The sequence below is a fragment of the Arachis ipaensis genome, chromosome B6 (assembly GCF_059453495.1).
Source record: "Arachis ipaensis isolate K30076 ecotype BB chromosome B6, ASM5945349v1, whole genome shotgun sequence".
Lineage (NCBI taxonomy): Eukaryota > Viridiplantae > Streptophyta > Magnoliopsida > Fabales > Fabaceae > Arachis > Arachis ipaensis.
Genome location: NC_142441.1, coordinates 145,885,736 through 145,913,291, shown reverse-complemented (window position 1 = coordinate 145,913,291; position 27,556 = coordinate 145,885,736). Strand labels below are relative to the sequence as shown.

General features: G+C 31.0%; 4 protein-coding genes across 4 annotated transcripts; all 4 read left to right on the top strand.

The window, feature by feature from the left end:
* Window positions 1-1,632, top strand: LOC107647633 (uncharacterized). The gene is made up of 2 exons (XM_016351698.2): window positions 1-1,264; window positions 1,358-1,632. The coding sequence occupies exons 1-2, from the start codon at window positions 1-3 to the stop codon at window positions 1,630-1,632; spliced, it is 1,539 nt and encodes a 512-aa protein (XP_016207184.1).
* Window positions 1,633-4,599: 2,967 nt separating this feature from the next.
* Window positions 4,600-12,122, top strand: LOC107648499 (polynucleotide 3'-phosphatase ZDP-like). Its single transcript, XM_016352341.3, has 9 exons — window positions 4,600-4,653; window positions 6,784-6,855; window positions 6,948-7,004; window positions 9,224-9,300; window positions 9,558-9,639; window positions 10,214-10,330; window positions 10,739-10,869; window positions 11,005-11,074; window positions 12,075-12,122. Exons 1-9 carry the CDS (start codon window positions 4,600-4,602, stop codon window positions 12,120-12,122), a joined length of 708 nt encoding a protein of 235 aa, XP_016207827.2.
* Window positions 12,123-20,265: 8,143 nt separating this feature from the next.
* On the top strand, window positions 20,266-20,841 carry LOC110263855 (uncharacterized). The gene has a single exon (XM_021105702.1). The coding sequence runs from the start codon at window positions 20,266-20,268 to the stop codon at window positions 20,839-20,841; it is 576 nt and encodes a 191-aa protein (XP_020961361.1).
* A 5,160-nt stretch (window positions 20,842-26,001) lies between these two features.
* Window positions 26,002-26,607, top strand: LOC110263854 (pectinesterase inhibitor-like). The gene has a single exon (XM_021105701.1). The coding sequence runs from the start codon at window positions 26,002-26,004 to the stop codon at window positions 26,605-26,607; it is 606 nt and encodes a 201-aa protein (XP_020961360.1).
* Window positions 26,608-27,556: the final 949 nt, after the last annotated feature.

Below are 27,556 nucleotides of genomic sequence, written 5' to 3'. Positions count from 1 at the left end.
ATGGCTTCGGAGAACGTGTATTTAATTTTATATCCAAATGGAGAAATTTCTCATACAGCAGAAGGGATTACATTCGTTTGCGATGATCCATTATGGATAATGATTCCACCACAGACATCGTTGCAAGATCTGAAGAATCTGATTCTGGTTCATACCGGAATGGTTGGGAAAAAAAAAATCACGAAGCTGACTTATAGGATGCCAATTGCAGTGGCCAACTCGTTTGCATATCAAAAAATGCAGATAAAATCTGATCAGCAGGTATCAATGATGTTCTCTTATCATCGCAGCATAGGTACCATATATTCGTTGGAGCTTTGTCTGAATATTCAGGATATTGGCGGAAGCTCGTCCAGTTCCAATAATGTGGATGGTGTGAGAAATCTGGGAGCGGCTGATTTTGTTCCGGGGCCGGATACAAGTAGGGCCCGTAGTCCAAGCTTCAATGCATTTGTTGTGCGGGAACAGAATGCAAATCTTCAGGAAGCGCGCCCGTCCCCTTCAACGTTACATGGGTTCGATAGGCATGCTGATGTTGGCATTGCCGAAACTTCTGACGAGGATGACATTGAAGAATACAGTGGTGATGAGGCAGAAGCCGTTCCGGAAACGCAACCTCCTCATGGCGACGATGTTCCTCCAAGACCTGTTGAAGCGGTAGGTGGACGTGTATCCTCCAGCACATCTGCACACTACCTGTCCCTAAATCTTGGAGCAATGCATTCGAGTAACGCAGAGGACGGACCTAGCAACTACGCTCTGTCAGGCGAGATGGAGCTCGAGATTGGGTTGAAGTTTCTGAACCGGGAAACAGCGATGCTTGCAGTCAAGAACTACAACATCCGTAGGAGTGCAGAGTATAAGGTCGTAGAGTCAGACCAAAGGAGGTATGTATGTCGATGCAAGCAGTTCGGTGATCGATGTCGCTGGATGGTACGGGTTGCGAAGACATCGTCTTCCCGATTTTGGGAAATTCGAAAATACGAAGGGCCTCATAGTTGCCTGGCAAGTTCGATGTCTCAGGACCACGCTCAACTAGATAGCAATGTCATCTGCCAGCACATATTCCCCATGGTGCATGCTGATGCGACTATTTGTGTAAAGGTGTTGCAAGGATCGGTTGAGTCAGCGTACGGGTACAAGGTGTCTTACAAGAAGGTTTGGCACGCAAAGCAGAAGGCAATCGCAAGGATCTATGGTGATTGGGACGAGTCGTATGACCAGCTGCGCCGATACTTCAATGCGCTCCAAGCCTTCGTCCCAGGTATTCCTTGCAATTTACTTTCGTAGGATCTTTGCTCTTAGTTGTCCTTTTACTCCTTAACCAGTTTGACTAAACCCTACAATTGGATTGCAGGGACAATTGTTGACCTCCAAACGGTTCCGTACTACATCGGAAACACCCTGGACCGTGATAGTGTCATGTTCCACCAGGTTTTCTGGTCGTTCCCTTCATGTGTTCAAGCGTTTAGGCATTGCAAGCCGCTAGTCTCAGTAGACGGAACACATCTGTACGGGAAGTACGCTGGCACTCTTCTCATGGCCATAGCACAGGATGGAAACAACAACATTTTGCATGTCGCTTTGCCCTCGTCGAAAGAGAGAACACAGATTCATGGTACTTTTTTTTGACCAATTTGAGGAGACATGTAGCAACTCGGCCAGGAGTTCTTCTTATCTCCGACAGGCATGCTGCAATAAAGGCCGCATTGGAGCGTGACGGCTGTGGCTGGGAACACAATGTTTACTGTGTACGGCATATTGCTTCCAACTTCGCAACAAGTTTTAAGAGTAAGGAAGCCAAAAGACACCTGGTTAATGCCGCTTATTCGAAGACGCAAGAGCAGGCGCAGTACTACCTTGAGTTAAGTAGCAGCGAGGATCCCGTAGCATCGCCACAGATGATGGGTTGGATACGAGAATTGGAGCCACCAAAATGGCTGCAGCACCTTGATGAGGGCCGACGATATGGTCACATGACAACCAACCTTTCCGAATGTATCAACTCCGTCCTGAAAGTCGTCGACCCTGCATCTGCATAGGGTCGTAGGGTCGTAGTGCAGACCCAGCTGTGTCCCCAATGGAGGTAGATCTCCTCCCCGCAGGCGCAGGCTGCATGTCAGTGTCGGATCGGGGCAGGGCGAGTGCAAGATCTGTTGGTGTATGAGGGGATGCTTGCTGAGGGATGAAATGGTCCAAACCGTCGAAAAACGAAGAGAAGTTTGTCCACCCAACTCTGTCCATAGAATCAATTAAGTCCTGTGTACCTCCCTGTGATGAACCACCAACTTCATAGCTACTCTGATATGGCATAAAGTGCTGAATGGAAGATGGCTGCATAGGCTCCGCTTGAACAAAAGGTTGCGGGTAGTAGTAGTCCCCAGGAACTGGAGGAGGCTGTGATGGAGCATGATAACCCATGTCTTGCTCAACACTGGGCCGGTCTTCGTCTGGTAAATCTTGCCTATCCTCCCCAGGGTCAGCATGTTCTTCAGCTCTGCCTCTGCGAGGACGGCGGCGACGATGGTCTCGGGGAACCGGCGGCAAATTAACAACTGGGCCTCTTCCATACTCTTCCGGTGCACCTTCTGGGACAACTTCCTGCCTCGGATCATGGAATGCATCAGGGGCAGACAAAAACCTCCTTGTTCTGTCGCAGTACCACCTATAGTAATCTTGACTAGGACGCAACGTATCTGCACGATCAATACGCAGCCTGTATGCATCACCTCGCCGGTTTGCCCACACCTCAAACCACTCAGATAGTCTGACCGGCCACCATCCGTCATCATTGCGGGCCGATTGTCGATGGAAGGTATCAATATTAAGCGGCGGGTTTGGAGGTCCTTGCTTTCCCCCAAATTGACGCAACACTCGATCAACATTTAGGATCTCAATCCATCTAAAAAATATGAGAGGCACAACGGCGGTATAGAAATCTCCATGTGGGTGGCCGAGGAATTCAGCAGGAACTCTAGACAGAATCCGTGGGTCCATGTACGGTTGCCAAACAAACTACACATAAGAGAAACCCCTTCAGTAAAGTCATATACATAGTTGTTCATAAGATATTAATAACAAGTAGCACCAACCTCATCCACGTGCAAATTGTCCAACCTCAGCCGGTGCCTCAATAACCGCTGCTCAGCATAGTCATTTTGTCCTTTTTTTCCTGCCCACCTGTTGGACCAAGGCAAAGTAAAAAAAAAATTAAACCCCAACCGCGAAGGATATATGAGAAAAGTCACAAAGTGGGAAGACATATACCATACCTCGTTGCTAAAGGAAAACTATATGGTGTCGTAACATTCGGTGCCAAGAAAGGTAACCTGTAGTATATCCACGACATCAGCAACGTATGACAACCGGCCATACCCTCAACACTGTAGTCCGTTGCTAAGCACATAGCACGATATAACCAACAGAGGACGGCGCTACCCCAACTGTAGGTGCAAATCGCATCAAAGTCAGCCAACAATGGCAGATATCGAACATGCACCGTGTTGTTGGCCTTGTCCGGAAGAAGCACGCCTCCCAACAGGTAAAGCATGTAACACCGTGCATACTGCATGAGGCCATTATCTTCTAAGTCAAGCGGCATCTGTTGAAGACGATTTCTGAGCCACTTCAGCTTTATGTTGAACTTTGTTGTCCCTACGTGGCCGGCGGGAACCTCACCTAGAAGTTCATGACACCATTCCCAAATATCTCTTTGGTGAAACTTGCTCTATGACCTCAAAGTACCACTAACAGGCTGACCATCAACAGGTAACCCTAACTGCATTGCTACATCCTCCAGGGTTATTGTACACTCCCCCCAAGGAAGATGGAAGGTATGTGTCTCAGGTCGCCATCGTTCGACCAAGGCACTAATAAGTGGATTATCGTACTCGAAGCGCTTGATCAAAGAGGCATGGTAAAATCCCGTGCGTCTCAGATAAGGCTCAAGCCTCTGCCGTCTAATGTCCATGCTTGGATCTGCAGGGTCTACCATGAAAACATCGACGAGCGTGCCATGAGGAGTAAGGACACGTGTCGGCTGCAACCAAAGGTAGCAAGAAATACAACAGCTCAAAATTCTCTACAAAAATTTCTAAAAATGGAAAATATTATGTTTAATAATATTTTAACAACAATAATCAGCTAAATGACGTAAACTAACCTTATGGAATAAATGTGCCGCTATATGATGTTCGTCCAACCGGTTCAAGTTCTCCTCTGCATTAACCCCTCCCCCACTCATATTAAAAATTTTTTTTCTCAGCACTGCCCTCCCAACCACCACCCACTACCTTCCTTTCAAGACTTGCACAAATTTTTTTTTTACCTTATGACCCCTTTAACCGTGCAGTAGTTCCCTCCCTCACAACCCTTTTATAATGAAGTTGGCTCCCTTCCCAAGTGTCTCCTGCCTCCCAACATGACCAATGCATGTGCAGCTGCTACGTTGACCTCCATTTCGTGGGCGCCAGGGACGAGGTCCTCCAATTCGTGGCCGCCGCCAGCAGCTTGGGCCAATTCGCATGCGATGACCCAGAGATGCCCATCTCGTGTGCGCCGTCGCTGATGTTGCTCCATTTCGTGTATGGCAGCAACGAAATGGAGAAAGCTGCTCTCCTACGCCATTTCGTTGGCGTCAGCCGTGAATTGATGGTAAACTCCATTTCTTGGTTGGTGGGCACGAATTGGGCATGCGTATTTTAGGATCACTTTCAAGTGCTGCGTATTTTAGGATCACTTTCAAGTGCTGCGTATTTGGAGAATAAAAGCTTCTCATATACTTAATTAGATAAAAAAGCCGAATGTTATCTATCACGCGACATATTACTAAACGACAAATAAACCTAATGTATATTTGATATTTCAAAAATTATTTTATACGGACAATCGATTTAATGATTGATTTTTGGTATATATTTATTATGATTATTTTAGTAATTTGTATATTAATTACAGTAAAGGACAAAAAAATCAGAATCACTATTTCCTTAAAAAAAATTAATAACATTTATTTACAATGTAAATACAATTATTGTTTTTTTTTATGTCTTGCATTTGTTTTCGGTGTCTATTTGTTATTCTTAAAAGTAAATATCATATGAAAACCGCAAAGTGTACGAATAAGAAAAATGCTTATTTAATGTTATACTAAACTATACAAATGAAAGATATTCTATCCAATTTCTCTTTATATTTATCTTTTTTTTATGAACAAAGAATTTTTATATTTATCCTACTATGCACAGGCACAGATACAGATATAAAATACAACATAATATAAAATATGATATAATACAAGACATGTTGATATACAAATTTTAAAATTTTATAAAATACGAGAATATATATATATATATATATATATATATATATATTTTAGATAAATCATAATAATATTTTAATATTTTATTGATATTAAAATATAAATTAATTTTTTAATTATTTTTAATATTTTATTTTAATTAAATAAATTATTAAATTAGTCTCCAAAAGATTAATCATTCTTTACATTAGTGTTTGAACAAATTTTTTTAATCAAATTCGTCTATCAACGATTTTAAATTAGTCATTTTAGTCCTTTTGTTGTTAACAATATCAAAATTTGTTGATGTAACACGTTAAGTAGTTCTAATTGGCAGCTGACATGATAAATTTATAAAATTATATCAAATCAATCCTAAATAGTACGATTCCAATGCCTCAAGTTCTTTTCTTAATTAGATTTTGATTTGATCTAATTTTATAAACTTATCATGTAAATAGTCAATTAAGATTCGTGTGTATTATAGTATCACTTAATGTGCAACATTAACAAATTTTGATGCCGTCAATAAAAAAAAATGATAAAAAGACTAATGCAATTAATTTAAAATATTTGAAAGATGAATTTAATTAAAAAAATAAAAAATTAATTTAAAAAACGAGTAATATTTCAGGAATAAATTTGATTATTTATTTTATTTTAATTATATAAAATATTTAAAAAAATTAATAAATAATAATATATACTATTTTTAAATTTATTTTAAAAATATATATATATTAAAAATAAAGTTAAATACACTAACACATAATGATATTTAGATGTGTTTAAATGTGTTTAAAAAAATTATTTTTTTATTAAGACATTATTAAAAAAACACTTATGTCAAACGAATATCAATAAACATTATATCTAAAATATATCGATACGTAGACACCACGATTCAAAAAAATACCCGTACCTCATATTTATCTCATGGAATATAAGACCATTAGTCAAAGGTCTAACTCCTAATTTGTCATTATTTTTGTTTGATTACCAAGAGCGCCTAAAAACAAAACACTGCACCAAAGCCACCGTAACAAATTTACTCTTCTCTTATAATCTCCAATTGTCGAGGAAAAGGGGAGGAGTCTGGAAGCACTGTAATCCCATAGGAATGAGATGAGCTTGCTTTGAAAAGGAGTCTGCACAGAAATTTGCCTCTCGGAAAACGTGTTTGAAGGAAATAGATATTAATCTACCACCCAGCTCCTTGATTGCATAGAAACTCATTACATATTTTACATTGCATTTGTTTACATTCCATCGTTTTCTAACACTCTCTTTGTGCTTATAACAAGAATTGGTGAGGTTAGATTTTGATTTAGAATTATGTGTAGCAGACTATATTTTCTTCATAATTTATGAAATTGTTGTGTAGTTGAACCAGTAAACATTATAATGTTGCGTTTAGCTTATTTACTCCTTCACATTTCTGAATTCTGATGATTAATCTCTCTGCATATATACTCTTACAGTTTTGTATTTCTAACTTGGAGGACATGGATGACTTCAACTATTCACTTTCTGAAGTGAAAAGCAAGTACAGAGTATGTTTAAAATGTAGTGGTCCTCATATGCACACAAGGTGTTTGATAATACGAAAATAATCTTAAACTTTAAACTTTGTTGCTTGCTTCAGGATGCTACCCTTTTACCGAAGTGGAAAGCATTTCAGACAGTCATATTTAATGAACTGGTGAAGAAGTTAATAATGTCGCTTTTGTTGGGAATAATACACCATTCCCCCTTGAGAAAACACCTTTGACAGAGAAATAAAATAGACACAATCACAACACAAGAATTTAACGTGGAAACTCCAATTACCGGAGAAAAAACCACGGCCGTTGTCAAATGACAACCAGAGAATATCACTATGTGAAAATTGTTACAACACATAGACTTCTTTCTCTCACCGGCACCCCAGTACACCCACACTCTTTCAAAGCAAATATCTAACTACACCTCACAACACTCTCTAATCAAAGAGTACAGAGGAAAAGAAAAATCAGATACAAGCTTAAAGTGTTTCTGACTGGTGCAAAAACAAATGGAGAACTTAGCCTCATATTTATAGCCTAGGCCACCCACTCCATTTGCTATCCTGAGCAATGTGGGACTAATTCAACCAAATCCTAACAATCTCCACCTTGATTGAAATAGTCACACATCTTCAGCTTCCATTGTCAACACCGACAATTCTTTGCTGCCATTGTCTATACCGACAATCATAGTTCAGAGAACTATCATACTCCACCATGAAAGTATACTCACTTGGAATTAGACCACTCCAAGCATTTCACCTTGGTACAGATCGAAACCTTGCTGAAAATTCATGGTGCAACTTCCAAATTGGCTTTTCCTGGAAGTTCTTCAGCCATCGACCTAACTCCGCCACACACCTTGCATCTCAACGCCAACCAATGCCCGTGTGCAATTGTGGACCCGCTTGCCACAACTTATCCTTATCCATGGCAGTGCGGTAATACCATGAGGATACTTCTTGTCTTCTAGAGAACATCATCTTCTCTCATAGAGAGAGCAATATTACAAGTATCAGATTGAGAGTCTTTTTCTGAAACCGCATTACCTGGACAATTTCTCTTTACATGCCCAGACTTTCCACATTTCCAGCATGTTACACTCCTTCCACGATTTCCTTTTCCATAATTGTCACTTCTAGCTACAAGCGCCAAATCTGATGAAGTGCTACCCTCATTTTTCATTCTTCTTTCTTCAGCAATGAGCTTACTGGCAACTTCTTCAAAATTCAGAGTTTCCTTCCCATACATTAAAACAGGTTTGATATACTCATAGGAAGAGGGAAGAGACAATATGAGCCTTAGTGCCTTATCTTCATCATCAATTTTCACTCCAATTGCCTCTTTCAGAGACAATACCATTGATAGCACTAAGATGGTCGGAGATTTTCACATTGTGATCCATGCGTAGATTATGGAACTGCTCCTTCAATAACAACCGATTTGAGATGCCCTTTGACTGATACAACCCTTTGAGTTTATCCCAAAGTTCCTTGGCTGTTTTTATTCCTTGCACATTTGCAAGAACATTCTTAGCCAAACACAGGCGAATAGCACTTGCAGCTCTCAAATCTAGTTCCTCCCATTCTTCATCCTTCATACCAGAGATCCTCTCCTTCAACGCCTTGTGCAAACCTGATTGTATCAACACATCCTTGACTTGTATTTGCCACAAGCCAAAATTGATTCTTCCATCAAATTTCTCTATTTCAAGCTTCACAGCACTTGAATATCCTGACATTGTTGCAACCGTATACTGGAATAGTATAACTCAACCGTGCACTAGGAAGGGTCCCCAGGAAAGAGAGGTGGGTCACAATGGACACACTTAAATACCAAGTCTTTCCTTAGCCAGAACCTTTCCAAACAGCACTCTCACAGTGTCACACTGCCTTCCAGCAACAACAATAACCAAAGATCAACCTCAAGCCATAGGACAAAATTCTTTTCTGATGTGGAAGGTCAGACTAGGCTGCAACCACAGAGCATACTAAGAATAAATCCTACCGAACCAAAGCTCTTGATACCACTTGTTGGGAATAATACACCATTCCCCCTTGAGAAAACACCTTTGACAGAGAAATAAAATAGACACAATCACAACACAAGAATTTAACGTGGAAACTCCAATTACCGGAGAAAAAACCACGGCCGTTGTCAAATGACAACCAGAGAATATCACTATGTGAAAATTGTTACAACACATAGACTTCTTTCTCTCACCGGCACCCCAGTAGCTTTCTTATTTCTGAATATAGTTTGGTTGGATTTTAAAATCGGGGTATATTTTGTATAAATTCTGCAGTTAAAATTACGTTCATGTAAATTTTAATTACTTTTTCCTCTTTGTTCTGTTCTGTGCTTCAATAATTTCCAGGATGATGGTTTGCACGACTCAAGTAAGATTGCTGCCTTTGATTTTGATGGAACTCTCGCAAAAACTGCTGTGAATATGTAAATCTTCTTCCGAATTATGATGTAAATTGATGGCAATATTGGTTTGAACGGGAAATGCTATTGCAAAATGTTAGTGCTTCTGGTTATATATTGCTGGCATAGCTATATTAGTTATTAGACTTGATGTCTTTTCTTAGAACAATCTTATACAAGTGAAATAAGAATATTATTATTATTATTAATTTATTATTGTCATTTTCATGTGCATGAGCTTCATTTTTTTATTGATTTTTGTGCTAATCTTTTACTTCCAGAGTGGGTCCAAATGCTTGGTCACTCATGTATTCTTCAATTCCCGATAAACTACAGAGCTTATATCATGATGGCTACAAGCTGGTGTGTCCTTCTAACCTATAAAAGATAGCTGAGATCTATTGTGGAAATTTGCCTCTAATTTTTTACCTGTTATTCTGTATTTTGTTCATTCAAATCTTTATTTAGTCCCAAGACCAAGCTGGTCAAGTAATCGACAGGTTTGTCGAATAAACTACCAAAATGATATTGGAAAGATTCTGGCCCCAATAAAAGGGACCCTGAAAAAACCGAAATGAAAACCTCCCATCAAAGATAGTAAACGTTTACTATTTTTGGGGAGCTTTTCAATCATGTCATTTTTCCTAGATCTTTTTGTTTGTGTTAAACTCTTTCGGGTAGTTTACTCCAAGTTCGAGTCTTGGGGACAAAAAAAATTCGCGATATGAAGCCAACATTTCTCAAGTTACATTAGTCGAATTCATAGTTTATCAAGCTAAATTAGTTTAATTCCTAGTAATAGGGTCTGGGAATTAGTGGCTAAGAGCCAAAAGAAACCTTTGCTGTATAGAATTGATACTAGTAGGAATCTTATATGGTAGTTTATGCAGATGCAATCAATTCATTGGTTAATGTTTCTGTCTTCTACTACATATAGGTAATTTTTACCAACGAATGCAATATTGAGCGCTGGAAGAACAAGAGACAGGTAGCTGTGGACTCAAAAATTGGACGGCTGAATAGTTTTATTGAGTCGGTGAAGGTCCCTATTCAGGTGAGGCTAAGAGATGTAGAAAGTTTATGTTCTCTTCTTGCTAACCATTCAATTAATATGGGCTGTTTTGTCATTTGAAAATTGTTGTATATATTGTTTCTTTTTTCATTCTTTCAGTGATCTCTTTGTAATTTTGAACAGTTATCACTTATCAGATCTAGTATTCTTATCTATTAATGACATGTTGGGAACCAAGCTGCACAATGGTTTTCTCCAGCTATGGAAATTTAGGGCAATGGACAATGATGAATGATCCTTGGAGAGTTGCTATTGGTATTCGTTATGCAACAAAATTTTAAAAGAGGAAAAATGAAAATAACGTTGGTTGCCTATTTGTTTTGAAATTATTAAGGAAAAAAAATACAAAGATCATGAAAGGTAATTAATATAGTATTATATATATTGCAGGTTTTCATAGCTTGTGGTTTACCTAGTAAAGCTAATATAACGAATGCTGATCCTTTTCGCAAGCCTAACCCAGGGATGTGGCGACTTATGGAGAAGCACTTCAACTCTGGCATTGCCATTGACGTGGATGGGTTACTTTTCATACCATTCAGTTCTTCAATCGATGCTTATTTTTTCCACTAGTTTATAATAGCTGTGTTTAGTTGCTCTTGGCACTTACCTATGAAGGAATGCAAAATTTAAACATAATCATTTCTGTGTTGTAGATCTTTTTATGTTGGTGATGCAGCTGGGAGAGAATCAGATCACAGTGATGCTGATATTAAATTTGCAGAGGTAGTTAAAACAACTTCGCCAATGTTTTGTATGCATATTAAAATAAAGCACTGCGTGATTGGATCATGTGATGTATTATTGCATGATAGGCCTAGTTATGCATATATTCAACACGTAAAATATTTTTTTTTTATGTATTTTATTTGAATATATAGTATTATGTCTGAGTTAAACTCCAAATAGTTAACTTATTGTATCATTTCTATTATTATAGCAATATGAATCTTAAAAAACATTTGCATAATCTAAAAGTGTATTTAATGGACTAAATCCCCATTTTGTTCTTTGAAATTCACGTGATCACCCATTTTGGTTTTCGAAATTCAAAATTATCTATACTGGTCCTCCAGATTCAAGTCCGGGCACCAATGTGGTCCCTTAACTCTTTCCGGCGATGACTAGACAAACGGAATGCTGAGATGGCACCCTTCCTGCCATGCTGGATGATGAGTAAACGACGTCGTTTATCCTTGGCATCCAAACAAGTTACAAATGTCGTCGCTTTTTATATGAAGGGAGAAGCAACGATAGAGACCCAAAACAAAGTATTTTTCTTCTCTACCTCCACTATTCTTCATTTCTGACTTGTTTGGGCACCAAGGATAAACGACGTCGTTTACTCATCATCAAGCGTGGCAGAGAGGGTGCCATCTCAGCATTCTGTTTGCCTAGTCATCGCTGGAAAGAGTCGAGTGACTATATTAGTACCCGGACTTGAATATGGAGGACTAATATAGGTAATTTTGAATTTTGGGAACCAAATTGAATAATTGCGTGAATCTCAATGACCAAAATAGATATTTAGTCGTATTTAATGCGCATTCTAAAAAACTTGTTTTTGTACACATTTTAACTATAGGTTGGAGTGGATAAAAATGTCCTTATTTCATATATTAAAAATATTAGAATAAATTTATCATACGATAATACATAATAAGAGATCATTTACATTATGTTGTGTAATATATTTCTGATTATTCTGTTTTAATGGATGATGCAGGCGAATGGTTTGAAGTTTTATGTCCCTGAAGAGTTCTTTGACACTTAAGGGTCTCATCATTTGAAAGAGTTATTCTTAATAACTTTTGCTTCTAAAGCAAGTTGAAGTAATTTCACTTTGTATGCTATCACTGCATTTTAACTACACGTTTAATGGGATTGCTGAAAAGTTTAAGGTTGTTTTGCAAGAGCAATAGAAAAGATTATGTTTTTCTTGAACAAATTAACCCCAATTTATGGGAAAGATGGAGCAAATAAGATAAAATTATGCACTAATAAATGCAAAATGCTGTGTGTGGATATTTGTGAATCGTCCCACGATACATCTAAGACTTTTTAGCAGCTTTAGTTGGTCCAAATTCAACTAGAACTAGTTTCATTAGTGAGTCTAATTCTCCACTAACGTAAACGTTTGTATTTTGCGTTCTTTCTCGTTCTTTTATTGCTGTTAGCCTGTTATTGTCTGTGTTTTTTTTTTCTTTTCCTCTTCTTCTTTAGTGATTTTACTGTATATGTATTTCTTCTTTTTAGTTGTTTGAGTTTTTCATTCTTGTTTTTTGTTTTTTTTTTTGTTAAGAATAAAAAATTAACATAAAAATTTTTTAACTGTGTCATAATTTTTTTTTTTAATTTTGATACAAAAATTTCGTAACTATAAAACAGATTCTTGTTTAAGAGGGTGAAAAACGATTATAACAATATGCATGCTAAAAGAGATAAGATAAGTCAAGTTAGAAGGTTAGTAAATAGTAAATACTAAATACTAAATAGTAATGCGAAGTGTTATGTAATTTACTTTCTTGCTTATTGATATTCGGATCGCAATGTGGAGGCCAAGCATCGTGGTAGAAGTGAGCTTTGCCCAGTGAAATAGAGGTTGGTGTTGGTCAAACTCAAACTTTTGGCCCACAATATAAAGTTTTTTGAAATAAATTATAATAATATTTTAATATTTTATTAATATTAAAATATAAATTAATTTTTTAATTTTTTAATTAATTAATTTAATTTAATTCATTATTTATATATAATTTAATAAATAAAATCTATTAATCTTTATTCAATTATATATATATTGATCTATTTAAATTATTAATATTATTTTTAATAATTTTATGATTAACAACAATTTAAATTAAATTATAAATATTTATTTTTTAATATTATAATTATTATCATAGTAATAAATTTTTAAATTTAATAAAAGGCTTTATTATATTAATCTTTTAATAATAATAATAATAATAATAATAATAATATTAATAATAAAAAATTATTTGACACATAATTTGTTATAACTAGTGTATGTTCCCGTGTCTAGTATGGATAATACATAAAATTATATAAAAAATTTATTAAAATTTAAATAAAAAATATCTATTGTAATTATTATTATAAATATTTTATAATTTAAAAATATTAAAAATAATTAATATTTGTTTTAATTAATTTAGATTGGTTGAATGGCTATCTCATTTGTCCGCTTAAGCAAGTATTTGGAATTCGAATTACGTTTAGTTAGCGATAGACCCTTAATAAATAGAGCATCAATATGTGGTAGATTAGTCATCGACTTGCCGAGGTAGAAAATCTTTGGAAAAAAAATGTATTTGTCTTTAAAATAAAATAATTTTTCATTAATAGCAATACTTATGGACTTTTGTCTTTGTTAAAATTTATTTGGGACAATTTTATTTGTTGGTATCATATTCATTCTTAAAGTCAAAACAATATGATCAACATTGTGACTTGTTAAAACTTCACATTTTATGAAATAATTTTTAAATTTTTAAATTCATAAACTTATGTCATTACAAAAGTTATTAGATTGATTAATATTTCTTGATAACATGGTGTACCGAAACACCATCGTTGAGTATTAGTTAGTGTAAAAAGAAACCAATAACAACTTTTGTTATTCAATATATAATTTATTCTATTGAAAAATAAATATTTCCTAAACTTGTAAATACATTTTCTTCTAATTTCTTACACTATTTTATTTGATAATATTTACCATTAAAAAATAGCAAATGACCATACTATCCTACAATATATATGATGTACAAAGTAATTTCTTATCTTGAAATGAATTATAGTTAGTGAGATAAAATTTAAAATATTTTTTTAATTTTCTTATTCAAATTTAATTTTAAATTTAGAACTGATTAACAACTCATCTCTTTTTAATTTCAATAAAAAAATAAATTGGTTAAATGCAAAATATTCAACATTTAATAATTTCAATCATTTAAATTTTAATTACAAAAAATTAGGTTAAAAATTAATTATAAACTCAATAATCGATAATATATATTATATTAGTACGTAAATAATAATATCCAATGTATTAATTATTTATTTTTTTGACAGAATTAATGTATAATCTATTGAGAATTATTTTATTATCAAAATTTTTTTTTATAAACTTGGTAATATGTGATAATAGTGATCTTATTTTTTATTATTATTTAAGAAATTCTTTATAATTTTTTAATTATATAATTAACTTAATTAATAACCTTTATTATTGTTTTTATACTAAAAAAATTATCAATTTATACTATTTATATATTTTTTTACTACTAATAAATAAATAAGTATTTATACTATTATACTTTTTATCTTAGATGATGACTTAAGTGATGAAAAAATTGTTCAATAAATTATACAAATAGTCATTACAGAAAAGGAAAAAATTATATATCATATATAATAATCCTTGATATATACAGTGTCATGTATATTGTAAGACTCCAAATTTTCGAAAATTAATTTAATAAAATAAAATTTAATTTAGTTATTATTATTATTATTATTATTATTATTATTAAAGTTTAAAAAAAAAAAGAAGAAAAGATTGGCCGAAGCCATTGAGAGAACGAAGAAAGAGATAGAACGTGGCTTACTATGCATGTGTGTGTATATTGTTTACTATGCATGTGTATATATATATATAACCAAAGGAAAAGAAGATTAGGAAACGTGGCTTAGTGCATATATATGTATGTGTATAAACATGACACATACTTGCTTTTATTAATTGAGCATGCCACCTAATAAAATTTATACCACAAACTCCCATTAATCATAACACTCATCTTTTTCATTCATTCATACTTGTTACGGGAAAGAAGAGAAAGAAAACTGACCCAGAGAGAAAGAAAGAGTGATTCGTAACTCTAATAAAAAATCTAATCTGATAAAAGTGTTTGTATCATCTTCTTTTACATGATGGCGTTACTTTTGTCTGGTGGAAGTCGACGGTGACGTAGCTCTCCTACCCCTTGAGTTTGGTCAATTGGAGTTTTAGGAGGCACAGACGATTCTTAACGTTTTCTTCTTCAGTAGTTCGATCAGAAAACTTCTCCGAAGGTCCCGTTAGTTTGATTTCGTATGGAGATAGGGTTTGGTAACTTTATAATAATTAAATGTGAGTTTGATAAGTGAATGTTGATTTAGTTGATTATTGCTTGAATTTGAATGAGTTTATGTTAAATTATTGTTGAATTATTGTTGTTTGCTTGAGATTTTGATTCAGTTATGTATGAACAACTAGCTGGGATGCTTTGATTATTTTGGGAGTAAGAAATAGAATTTTCAAAAGCTTTAAGAAATATATTAACTGATTTTAAATTATTAAAGAAATATTTTTGCTGTTGGAGTCGGTTGGATTATTAATTGTTTTAAAGATTTTGGAGAATGGCATAAAGATGTGGTTTTAGTTTTAAAAGAAAAAGAGAAGATAAATCGGCACGTGTACTTATGAGAATGATTGAAAGGTCACGAGAGGGTGACGGAAAGTAAACAGTTATGGTGCCGATGTGAAAGTGTTAAGCTGTGGGCTTTGTTTTTGAATGATTGTGCGGGGACGCCCGTGTGTATGGAACGGCTTCCAGGAGAAAGTGGCACATGCTTCAGCTGGAGAATCAGCGCCTGCAAGTACTTGCAGAGGTCATGTTCGGCATACTTCAGCTGGAGAATCAGCGCCTGCAAGAAGTGGAAACTTGCAGAGGTTATGCCGCTGGAATGCCTTATCTGACTTGCGAGTCGGATTGCGTCGGGTGCGGGTCGAAACCGACAAATGAGCTCATTACCTGCGATAGGAATAGACATGCATCATGCTTGTTTGCGCATATCTCTGTGCTATGTAACTCTGTGATTGTGAGTGTGTGCTGCATGACTGATTGACTTCTGAGTTATTTTATTATTCATGCTTATAAGTGTTTTGTTGTTAGTTGTGATCGGTTAATAATGGCAAAATGAACTTAACTTCTAACCCCGACCCTACTAAGAACTTCCCAGTTCTTACCCCCTATCTCCACCCCTTTCAGCTACAGGTGCAAAGGCTCATTGTCAAGTTACGGGAGCACAGAGGAATATGTTTATAAGTTGAGTTGATAGGATTTGTTTTCCCCTCGCCTTGTTAGTTAGAGTTTTTAGAGGGGTAGAATTTGTTTTTGAGAATCTTGAAATAAGTTTATGTATTTAATACTATGTGAATATATATACTTTTGTGATTTAGTGGCGTAAAATAAAGTCTCTTTTCGTTTTCTTAATTAAAGTTTCGGTTCGTATTCGCGAAGGCTCAATATTAAATAAAGATAGTATATAATAAAAAGGTTTAGAGGTAAGTAGCACTCGGACTTTTAGTACGATCATGAGGTGCTAAAAGTTAGGGTGTTACATATATATTAAGATTATCTATTTTAATTATGTGAATGATTATTGTTATTTTCACTTTTTTCGTTACATTAAAAAATAATATTTAAGACTAAAAAAAAAGAGATAATTAATTTTTTTAATTTGAATTAAAAATGTCTTGTAAATATATCCAACTTTTATATATGCTAAGTGTTATAATATTAAATAGTATAGTATTTGCTATAACAATGACTCAAAATATCAATCCAAGATATATTTGGACCTAGTAAGACCTCAATACAAATAAGATTAACTAAAATTCATTGTTAGAGTCCCAAATTCGAAATATCAATCCAAGATATATTTGGACCTAGTAAGACCTCAATACAAGCAAGATTAACTAAAATTCATTGTTAGGGTCCCAAATTTGACTTAAGTTCATTACCTTAAAGACCTAATGCAGATTAAGTCCACGTGTCCCTTCTTAAATCGACTCAAATTGAATCTCCGTTGCTAGTTAGATATGGTAATGAGTATTATTTGAACCATTAATTAAAATTAATATGTAAATCACATTATTATTACAAAATTATTTTTTTAACATAATTAGTAGTGCTTATTTGAACCATTAAATTTAGCTTCTAATGATATTAAAATCAACCTATTTTATTATCTTGTGCCTTCAAAGAATTTACATGACTGACATAAAAATATAAAAATTGAAAAAAAATTCATTACAATGGGTATATTCATTTTAACAAATATTCTTCTATCTAATACTATAAAAAAAATACATTGACCACTTTGAAAAATTGAGATATATTCACCAAACAAACAATCAATAAAACACTCATCCATACTTTCTCATTTTGGGTACATTTATACATAAAGAAAAAAAAAAGAAGAAAAGAAGAGTTGAAATATCAAAAGCGATAAAAATCACGAATCTTATTATTTTGTGTGGCCATCTATATATAGTAGACACAATTATGATTATCTAACAAAATTAATTTGTATTTACTGCACTCAACTTGAATAAGTAAAAAATTATCTTATTTTAATTTAGTTTTTAATTCACATTATTTGAATTTAGTTCAATATATATGATTTTATTTGATTTGATTTAATTATTAGTTAAAAATATCTCAGTTGCCTATTTTATTCATAGATTTATTATTTTAATGACTAATAAATTAATCAAATTAATTAATTAGTACACACAATAAATTTAGTTTAATAAATTAAATAAATAAATTAAAAAATATTACTAAATCAAATTGATATAAATTATATGATATTTAAATATCTAATCAAATTAATTAGTTGATATAGTTAGTTTATCGTAATAACTTATATTTAATGAGTTAAAAGAAATAAATCACGAAATACTCTCAGAAGCATGTCACGTCAGTTCTATCATTAAATGTAAAAATCCGATTTTTATATAATAGAATAGATAGAATAGATAGATAGAATAGATAGATAGATAAGTATAGTGGGATTGTATTTTTAATGTTTGTAGTAAGTTTTAATTTTAGTTTTAGTTTTTTTTTTTTCTTACGTGGTCTCTATTTTATCCGTTTTAGAATAGTTTCTGATATCTAATTATATGCTATAGCAGTAATAACTTAGCTCTATGTAACTTAATGAAAAAAAATTTGATATTGGGAGAGAGTGTGTGAGAATTCTAAAAAAATGGTAGTTTTTCGGTTTTTTTCTAAAATATAGGAGAGTAATTTTTGGAAAGTCAAAATGGCAGGGGTGATTTGTGTTTTTACAAAAATAAAAAGGGTAATTGTTGGGAGCTATTTTTGTGTTCTTTAAAATAAAAAATTATAAAAGTGTAATTGTCGAAGGTGTAATTATAAAAAATAAAAACAGTACAATTGCCGGAGGCGTTTTGTTTATTTTTTCAAAAAAAAAAAAGTAATCGCTATTCTGCTTTTTTATATTTTAGCACTTTACCTTTTTTCGTTTTTTTTTTTGGCACAATAAAAATTTAATTACAAAATTTAAAATTGAATAGAAACTAAATTATAAAATGTTAAACTATAAGAATTTAATTATAACGTTTATAAAATTATAGAATTGGGAGAGTAATTTAACCAAAAAAATTAACGCAATATAGTAAGACAACTTTAATTTTATGTTTCATAGCTTGCACAACATATACATGATATCTCATCTTTTCTAATATTTTTTGTTATATTATATATTCTCACATGCAGAAAACATTCACAACCCACCTAAAATACTAATCAGAACAAAACTTATGAAGAAATCTTTTAAGTTGAGACAACCCAAGAATCACACCCCTTCAATTCTCCTTCCTCCCACACTCTTCTATCCATGAAAGCATATCTATCATATTTATCTTCTCATATATAATCTATAACATATTCATATGGCATCAAAAATTCAAAATACATTTAAATTAAAATTATTGTGCATCAGCATAATGTAAGCTTTGGCTTTATCTATAATCCTTCTATACCTAACATGAAATAATTCCCTTACCAAGGAGCTAAAAACTTTGTATGGTATGGCATAGTAAAGAAATCTTGTGACAAAACTTATTATACAAAGATAGTGCGCCAACAATAATTTAAAATATCATTATTAATTTTTGTTAGAAATTATCAATGTACTATGAGATCTCAGTTAAAACTTCTAAAACATAAAACTTGGTATACAGGAACGGACGGATGTATAAGAGAACAGTGGAGATCTTGACCGCTCAGATATTTTTAGAAAAATTAATAATAACAAATTATTAAATATATAAAATTATTACATATTATATAATTTTATTTTTTAGTTAAAAAATATATCTAATATTTAGTCTAATATAAATAAAAATTTAATCTAAATATTAATAATATTTATTATTATTATTATTATTATTAATTAAAAGATTATTATAATCACTATCATATTCTCATTTAATATATAATATAACAAAATATCTTTTTGGACTTTCATTCCCCTTTGTCTATCGTTAATTATCAGATTAACGATATTATTTGTAATTATTTGTAAGTTTTAATTAAGATCGATACATATAAATTAGATTTACTAGAATAATTGACCATTATTATTATAATTTTTGTCATTAAATATTAATTTTTTTATAATTAAAAAAGATATTTTTAAAAATATTTTGAGGAAAAAAAAAAGATACGCATGCTAAGAGGTATATTGTAAAGAATTTACATTATTTTTAGGGAGGTAAATATTCAGTATAGGAATATTCCATTCCTGTTTAGAATTGCTATATCCAAAATTGTGCTCTATTTGCTATGTATCACATTTATGATTACCTATAATTTTGGCGCAAATAGATCTCTACCTGTTTTTCAAAAATTGTTATAAAAACGAATCAAATATTAGTGAAAAAAAAATTCCTCTTATAGAATGATCATGCATAATCCTAATTAATTATATATTAATACGGATATCTTTTATGTAAGGATTATTATTAGTATATATAACACCACAAATCATCACATCAAACCAAAAATCAAAACACAAATAATACGTCAAAAACCATGGCTCATTTCATTGGCAATAATAATATTAAACCATTTCCCTTAATCTTGTCTCTAGCACTAGTCTTTCTTTTCTTCCATGCATCATCTTGTGCAGCAAAAGTTGTGGAAGTTGAAGAAATTTGCAGCAAAACAGGTGATATCTCTTCCTATTGCGAAGATATTCTAAACTCAAAGCCCGGTGGAGCAAAAGGATCAGACATTGATTCTTTGGCACAATTCACAATTGAAGTTCTTCGTTCCAATATTACAAACACAACAACTTTTCTCAAATCTTTGATTGCACGTGGTGGTGACCCTGACTTATTAGATGTCTATGATGGTTGTTTAGACAACCTTAGTGGTGATAGAGGTGCACTAAATGAAATTGATCCCATGCAACAAAGTTTGAAGGCACGTAGTTACAAAGCTGTCACAACCGATCTTAATAAGGTTGATCAGGACAATGCTGATTGTTTTAATGACTTTAAGGATGCAGTTTTACGTGATAAATCGGGGCTTCCACAGTATACTCGTCAAATATCTCAAGCTACTACTATAATCAAGGCCATATCTACATTTTGGTTCTCTAATTAATATATAGTTTTTTTTGTTATTCTAATAATTAAGTTAGTTATTCTATGAATAAAGCCAGAACAAACCTCTAATATATGGTAGTATAATTCATTTGGTTATTCTATTACTTTAGTTTTGAAGTTTTGATAGGAATATCGATGTTGAATTTATCTACAATAATATTTTGTTTTAATTGTTGATTCCTCCTATTTTGAGAGTTTGTCCTTTTTAATATATTTATTTATTTATTGTCGATATATGTTTGCATGTCCGTAAGTTTGTCACTAAATACACACTACTCAGAAATGGCGCTTATTAGGAATAGGGGTAGGGTGTCAGATAAGGACAAGCAACGGGGTGTGGATTACATTAAACCGACGAATTCTGCTAAAATGAAAGAATATGTAACTTTTCTATAATCAAATTCTTATTTTTTTTTAAATTTAAAATTGAAAATTATTAAAAATTAATTGAATTAATTATTAATTGATTATAAATTTAATTTTATTTCTATTGTACACATTGTATATTAAATTTATTGTCTTTCTATATTTTTTTTAAATTAAATTTTATAGTATTTATTGTTTAGTGTTTAATTTTTGTTTAGTTTATTTTTTATAATAAAATTTAAATATTTTTTAAAATTATTTATTTTATAATTTTAAAAATAAAATATTAATTTATAAATATTTTTAATAAATTAAACACTACTTTTTAAGCACTATAATAATTACCTTATATTGAAATGATAATATAAAAGATTATATGTATGTTTTTAAATAAAAATTCCAAAGTCAAAAAATTATTAATCGTACCTTTAGATAAAAACTCTCAGAGAAATTTTTATCTAAAAGCATGTGTATAATTTCCCATGGCTCATCATTTCAATATTGATAATGTAATAATGTTAGGCCATATTCCTTGATTTTAACCCTAGTGCTAGCCTTCCTTTTATTTGATGCATCCTATGTACAAAAAAAAAATGTGAAAGTAGAATATCCAAAGAATCATCAACATCTTCTCACCATTTTACTACTGATTTCAAAGATTCATCACCACTTTTCCGCAATTCATCATTAATGAAATATCCAATGTTCTTCAGATAATTTCGGTCATATCTACTTACTGGTCTGGTTCAAAAATTATTAGTTGACTAATAATAGCTAGTGCTTGCTTCAAATTAAGATTAAGTCATTTTGACAATAAAATTAAGATTATATTTTTTTATTATTACTTAAAAAATGTTAATTTAAAAATAAAAGTAAACAGTGTTTTCAAATAATAAGAAAATTGGATAATTACCATAATATGTATATATAATTATGTATATATGTGCGCTATTGTCTCATTATCATAGCTCTAAAATAAACATTTTAAGTAAAAAACACTAATTAAACATTAATTTAACCTCATCACCACATATTTAACCTCTACAGCTAAGTAATTATATTGTTTTAACTGCTCACTTTATTTTTCTCCTTTTTTTTAACATTATTGTCAATTTTTTTATATACATTCACGTTTCTTTATATATATATATATATATATATATATATATATATATATATATATATATATATATATATATACTACACATAAATAATTATTTTATATTATCAATTTTTTTTATAAATAGGTTTTTCTATTTTTCCTTTGTTTTAATCCATATATGTAATATGTATATATATGCGATATCTTCTCATCATCATAGCTCTAAAATAAACATTTTAGGTAAAAAACACTAATTAAACGTTAATTTAACCTCATTACCACATATTTAACCTCTACGATTAAGTAGTTATCTTCTTTTTACTATTCACTTTATTTTCTTCTATTTTTTTAAATATCATTATCAATTTTTTTTATATACATTCACGTATGTATGTATATATATATATATATATACATATATAACTATTTTATCAATTTTTTTATAAATATGTTTTTTTTCTTTATTTTAATTCATATATGCATATACTTTTGTTTTAAATTCATATAAATTCATATATGTATATCATCTAATATCATGTACGTAATGCCATCTTTTTTTCTTTCCTCGATTTTGTACGTCATTTTTTCTTTTCTTTCTTTGATAGTTTTTATTATTATTCTTATTTAATTTATTTATATTATTTATTTTTTTTATAAATATAATATTTTATTTATTATTAATATCATTCTATGAAGTGAATCATAATTAATCATATATAAAATTATTTTTTAAAGTGAATAATAATTAATTATAAACATAATCATTCTCCAAAATGAATGATAAATATAATTATTCCTTTAAGTATATAGCACTGTAGTGCTAGTATCACAATGTTATTTACATTCTCAACAATAAATATATAACTCTAATAGTTTATTTAAAATATTTTTACCATCTTACAAGGAATAATATATTTTATCAATTCTCTATTTGAAGCAAATTGATTTATTTAATTTTTTTATTTATTATTTTACTTATCTTCTTTTCTTTTTATATGTATTATTAACATTATTATTCTTAATTATTTACTTGCTTTTATTTATAGAGCTATCATGTCAAATTTGTAAAAATTTAAATTTGTTGCTCTTGATTTTATCGACAAAAATTATTTAAAATGGACGCTTGATGCTGAAACTCATTTGATATCCAAAAAGTTTGGAAATACCATAAAGAAAGAGGTACAATAATCGTCAAGTAAAGATAAAACTAAGGCACTAATTTTTTTTCTGCGTCATCATCTCCATGAGGAATTGAAAGTAGAATACTTGACTGTTAAAGAGCCACAAGAATTATGAACAAATTTAAAAGAGAGATATGAACTCCAAAAGATTGTACTGTTACCTAAAGCTTGCTATGAATGGATACACTTAGGCTTAGTTTAGTAAAGCTTTTACTTTTTAAAAGTAGTTTATAAAAGCTAACTTTTAAAAGATGGCTTTTTAAAAGTTGTAGTATTTATGTTTGGTAAATCAAATTAAAAATTATTTTTAATAAATACAAGCAACAACAATTGCATTTGGTAAAATAGTTTTTAAAATTTAAAAATACTATAATAGACATAAATGCAAGCATTAAATTTGAAAATTAGTTAACATATGAGGTTATATTAGACTTTTAAATTTTTGAAAAGCACAAGCCAACTTTGAAAAGTTCTATCTTAGGTGCTTTCAAAAGTATCCCGATCTTTTAAAAGCTGCAAGTACAAGCACATGATCTTTTTATTTACCAAACACAAAATGAGGAGTTTGAGCTTTTAAAAAGCACAAGCACCTCTTCAAAAAGCTTTACTAAACTAAGCCTTAAGACTGCAAGATTTTAAAACAGTCTGTGAATACAATTCTACACTTTTTAAAATAAGTTAAATTGTGGGATTTGGATCCTCTAAATGTTGAATTTCACTTTAGAGGGTAAAGTGTGATCTCTCACCATTTATTTTATAGGTGGGATCAAGAGAAAACATGAGTGAGAAACTATTCAAGGGTGAGAGATCATACTTTATTCTCTAAAATGAAAATTCAAAATTTAGAAAATCCAAATTCAAAATTGTGTGGTCAAAATGTCACAAATGAGAATTTAATGAAAAAAATTTATTCCACGTTCTACGATATAACCAAAAATTTTTTGTTACCAAACTCTTTTCAAAATCTAAATATATTATTACGATAATACTATGGAGACAAAATAAATTGCCAGAACTTATCTTATTTAATATTTATTAATTATCGTAATAATTAATAAATATTAAATAAAATAAATTATAATTATTTTTTATTAATTTTTTTAGTTACCAAATATTCCGTTATTTTCATATGTAATATCATTAATGATTAAAATTATTTAATTATATTTATTGTGCAACTTTAATTCCTCGACGAGAGTATTTACGATATCATTAAATAGTGTTGGACAAAATTTTAACGGGATGATTTGATACGAATATATTTGAATTGGATTTCGATTTTTTAAATTTTAAATTTTATTTTAGAAAGTAAAGTGTGATTTTTCACATTTTATTTTATAGGTAGAATAAAAAAAATATAAAAAAAAAATTATTTAAAAGTGAGAGATCATATTTTATTTTCTAAAGTAAAAATTCAAAATTTAAAAGATCTAAATTCATTTGAATCGGTTCCATATTATTTATATTCATTTAAAAAAAAATTAGTTAGGCTATATATATAATTGAAAAATAAAAATGCAACCAATTAGGAATTCTATTTGTAGAAAGAATCAATTATGATTTTAATTGAGATTTAATGGAAATTAAATAATGAAAATTGAAATTTTGAATAATAGATAGGATTGGACAAAAAATTTAATAATTTTACAATATTCATATTTTAGTTACTCTATTTATAATTATAATATTGTATTGTGATAATTTTTATTAATTTATATATTATAAAATAGATTTATAGTTTTTTAGTAATTATTGAAAAGTATTTTTACAAAATATATATCGAATAATAAATATATACAGTTTATATATATTTGTGGAGACTAAATTTAAAAAATTATAAAAAAGTATAAATTGAATAGAAATTTTAAGTGTATTGTACGAGAATCTAAACTAGTATTAGATAAACCAAAGTCATTGATAAAAATACATTAAATATATAATTTAATTTTAATAAAATACTTAATTTTTCATGCATTAATTCAGTCATATATATGTTTCTACTTTCTACATGAATATATATAAAAAAATGCAATCTATTAATTTCGTCAAACTATCAATTAATAAAGGTCAAAAACATTGTAAAAAAAAAAGTAATGCAAAAAAAATAAAAAATAGCCTCAATTTATTTTATTTCATATTTATTCATTCTAACCATAATTAATGAATACTAAATAAGATAAGTTTTAATTATTTTTTTATTAATTTTATTTGTTATTAAACATTTAAACATTTTCGATAACGGAAATGTTTGATAACCAAAGAAAATCAACCAAAAACAGTCGTAACTTGCCTTATTTAGCATTCATTAATTGTTGCGACAATTAATTAATGCTAAATAAGGCAAGTTTTAGCTAATTTTTTTGTCTATCTAACATTACTCTTTCGATAAAAAAATAACTTTTTGTTAAAGGATCTAAATATGGAATATCCATATACAACTCTATATAAGAACTCATACCAAACCCAACAATTGCAACAAAACTCAAACGTTGAAATTAATATATACACCATGGCTCGTCATTTCAATGGTAACAATGTCAGACCATATTCTTTGATTTTAACCTTAGTTTTTGCCTTCCTTTTATTTGATGCAACTTCCAATGCACAAAAAATTGTGAAAGTAGAAGAAATTTGCAACCAAACTAAAATTGTTGCATATTGTTCAAATCTTCTAAACTCAATACCCGGTGGTGCAGCAAGAGCAGACGTTGATTCCTTAGCACACTACACAATTGAAGTGCTTCGTTCAAAGCTTAAAAACACAGTAAACCTTCTCAACTCTTTGATTGCAAAAGCCACTGATCCTAAGGCAAAAGAACTCTACAATTTTTGCTTAAAAGAATTCACTGGTCAGGATGGTGCACTTGCTGAAATTGACCCCATGCAAAAAAGTTTGAAGGCAAAAGATTATAATGATGTGAGTTTTCATTTAAATGATCTTGTAGCGGACAATGATGAATGTATGTCTTATGGACAAGATCAATCATCAACATCTTCTCACCATTTCACTACTGATTTCAAGGATCCATCACCGCTTCCGCAATTCACTGATGATATATTCAAAGTTCTTCAGATAATTACGGCCATATCTAATTATTGGTTCAAAATTTATTAGTTGACTAATAATAAATTAGTGTTTTATGTATTACTAGTTTACTACCATAATAAATGTAAGAATAATAAATTTTCTATGTAAACACTTGGTGTTGCTAAGATCATTGATATATATCAAATATATATGGTCTTTACCTATTATATTTCATATTAAGATAAGAATTTCGAAAAAAAATTTTCAATATAAGAAAAATCATTCAGACTTTTAAAAATGTGACATTTAATACATAATCAATGAGTGGATTCACATCACAATTGGTACTAGTGAATTCGACGTCCTAGTTAAAGAGTTATGGATCGCAGTGTAAACTTGAGAATGTAGGTAAACCTTGTCCCCCAAAAGTATGCGAGACTTTGGGTGCAAGCAGTTTAGCTCGATAGTGCCAGTGATAAGCAGAGATTCGGTGGTTGAGATGGTGATGGCAATACCAAGGGAGGAAGAAATTGATAGAGATAGATTGGTAATTCCTTAAAACATTTTGAATAAATGGAGTTATTGCAAATTAATTCACATTTAAACAATCAAACTCCAAAGGCAACGGATGCTGTTGTTGAGGGAATTGCTAATTTTAAGGGATATTATAATTTGGTTAATGATGTTAAATCAGAGAAAACGGTTAATTGGGATTATGTTACTGATGGACTGAATAAATGGTGTTTTTGGAGGAAAAAACCTAACCAAAACAGGCTTAATTGTTGGCCCAAAAAGAAAGCGTTTGGCACATGTGCTAAAGGAGGGAGAATGGGCTGCTTCTCATCAAACTCAGGCCCATATCACGCTGATGAGGAAACAGAAGGCGTGCTCATGGTGGCCGAGGCATTGCACCAATGGCCAATATGTTGCCCTCACAGAAGCCACATCGCAGGTTCGAATCCTAGCTATAGCTGGGTAGTGATAGAACCTTTAATGGGTGTGTGAGTGGGTGTGTGTTGTGTAACCTAGGATTGGG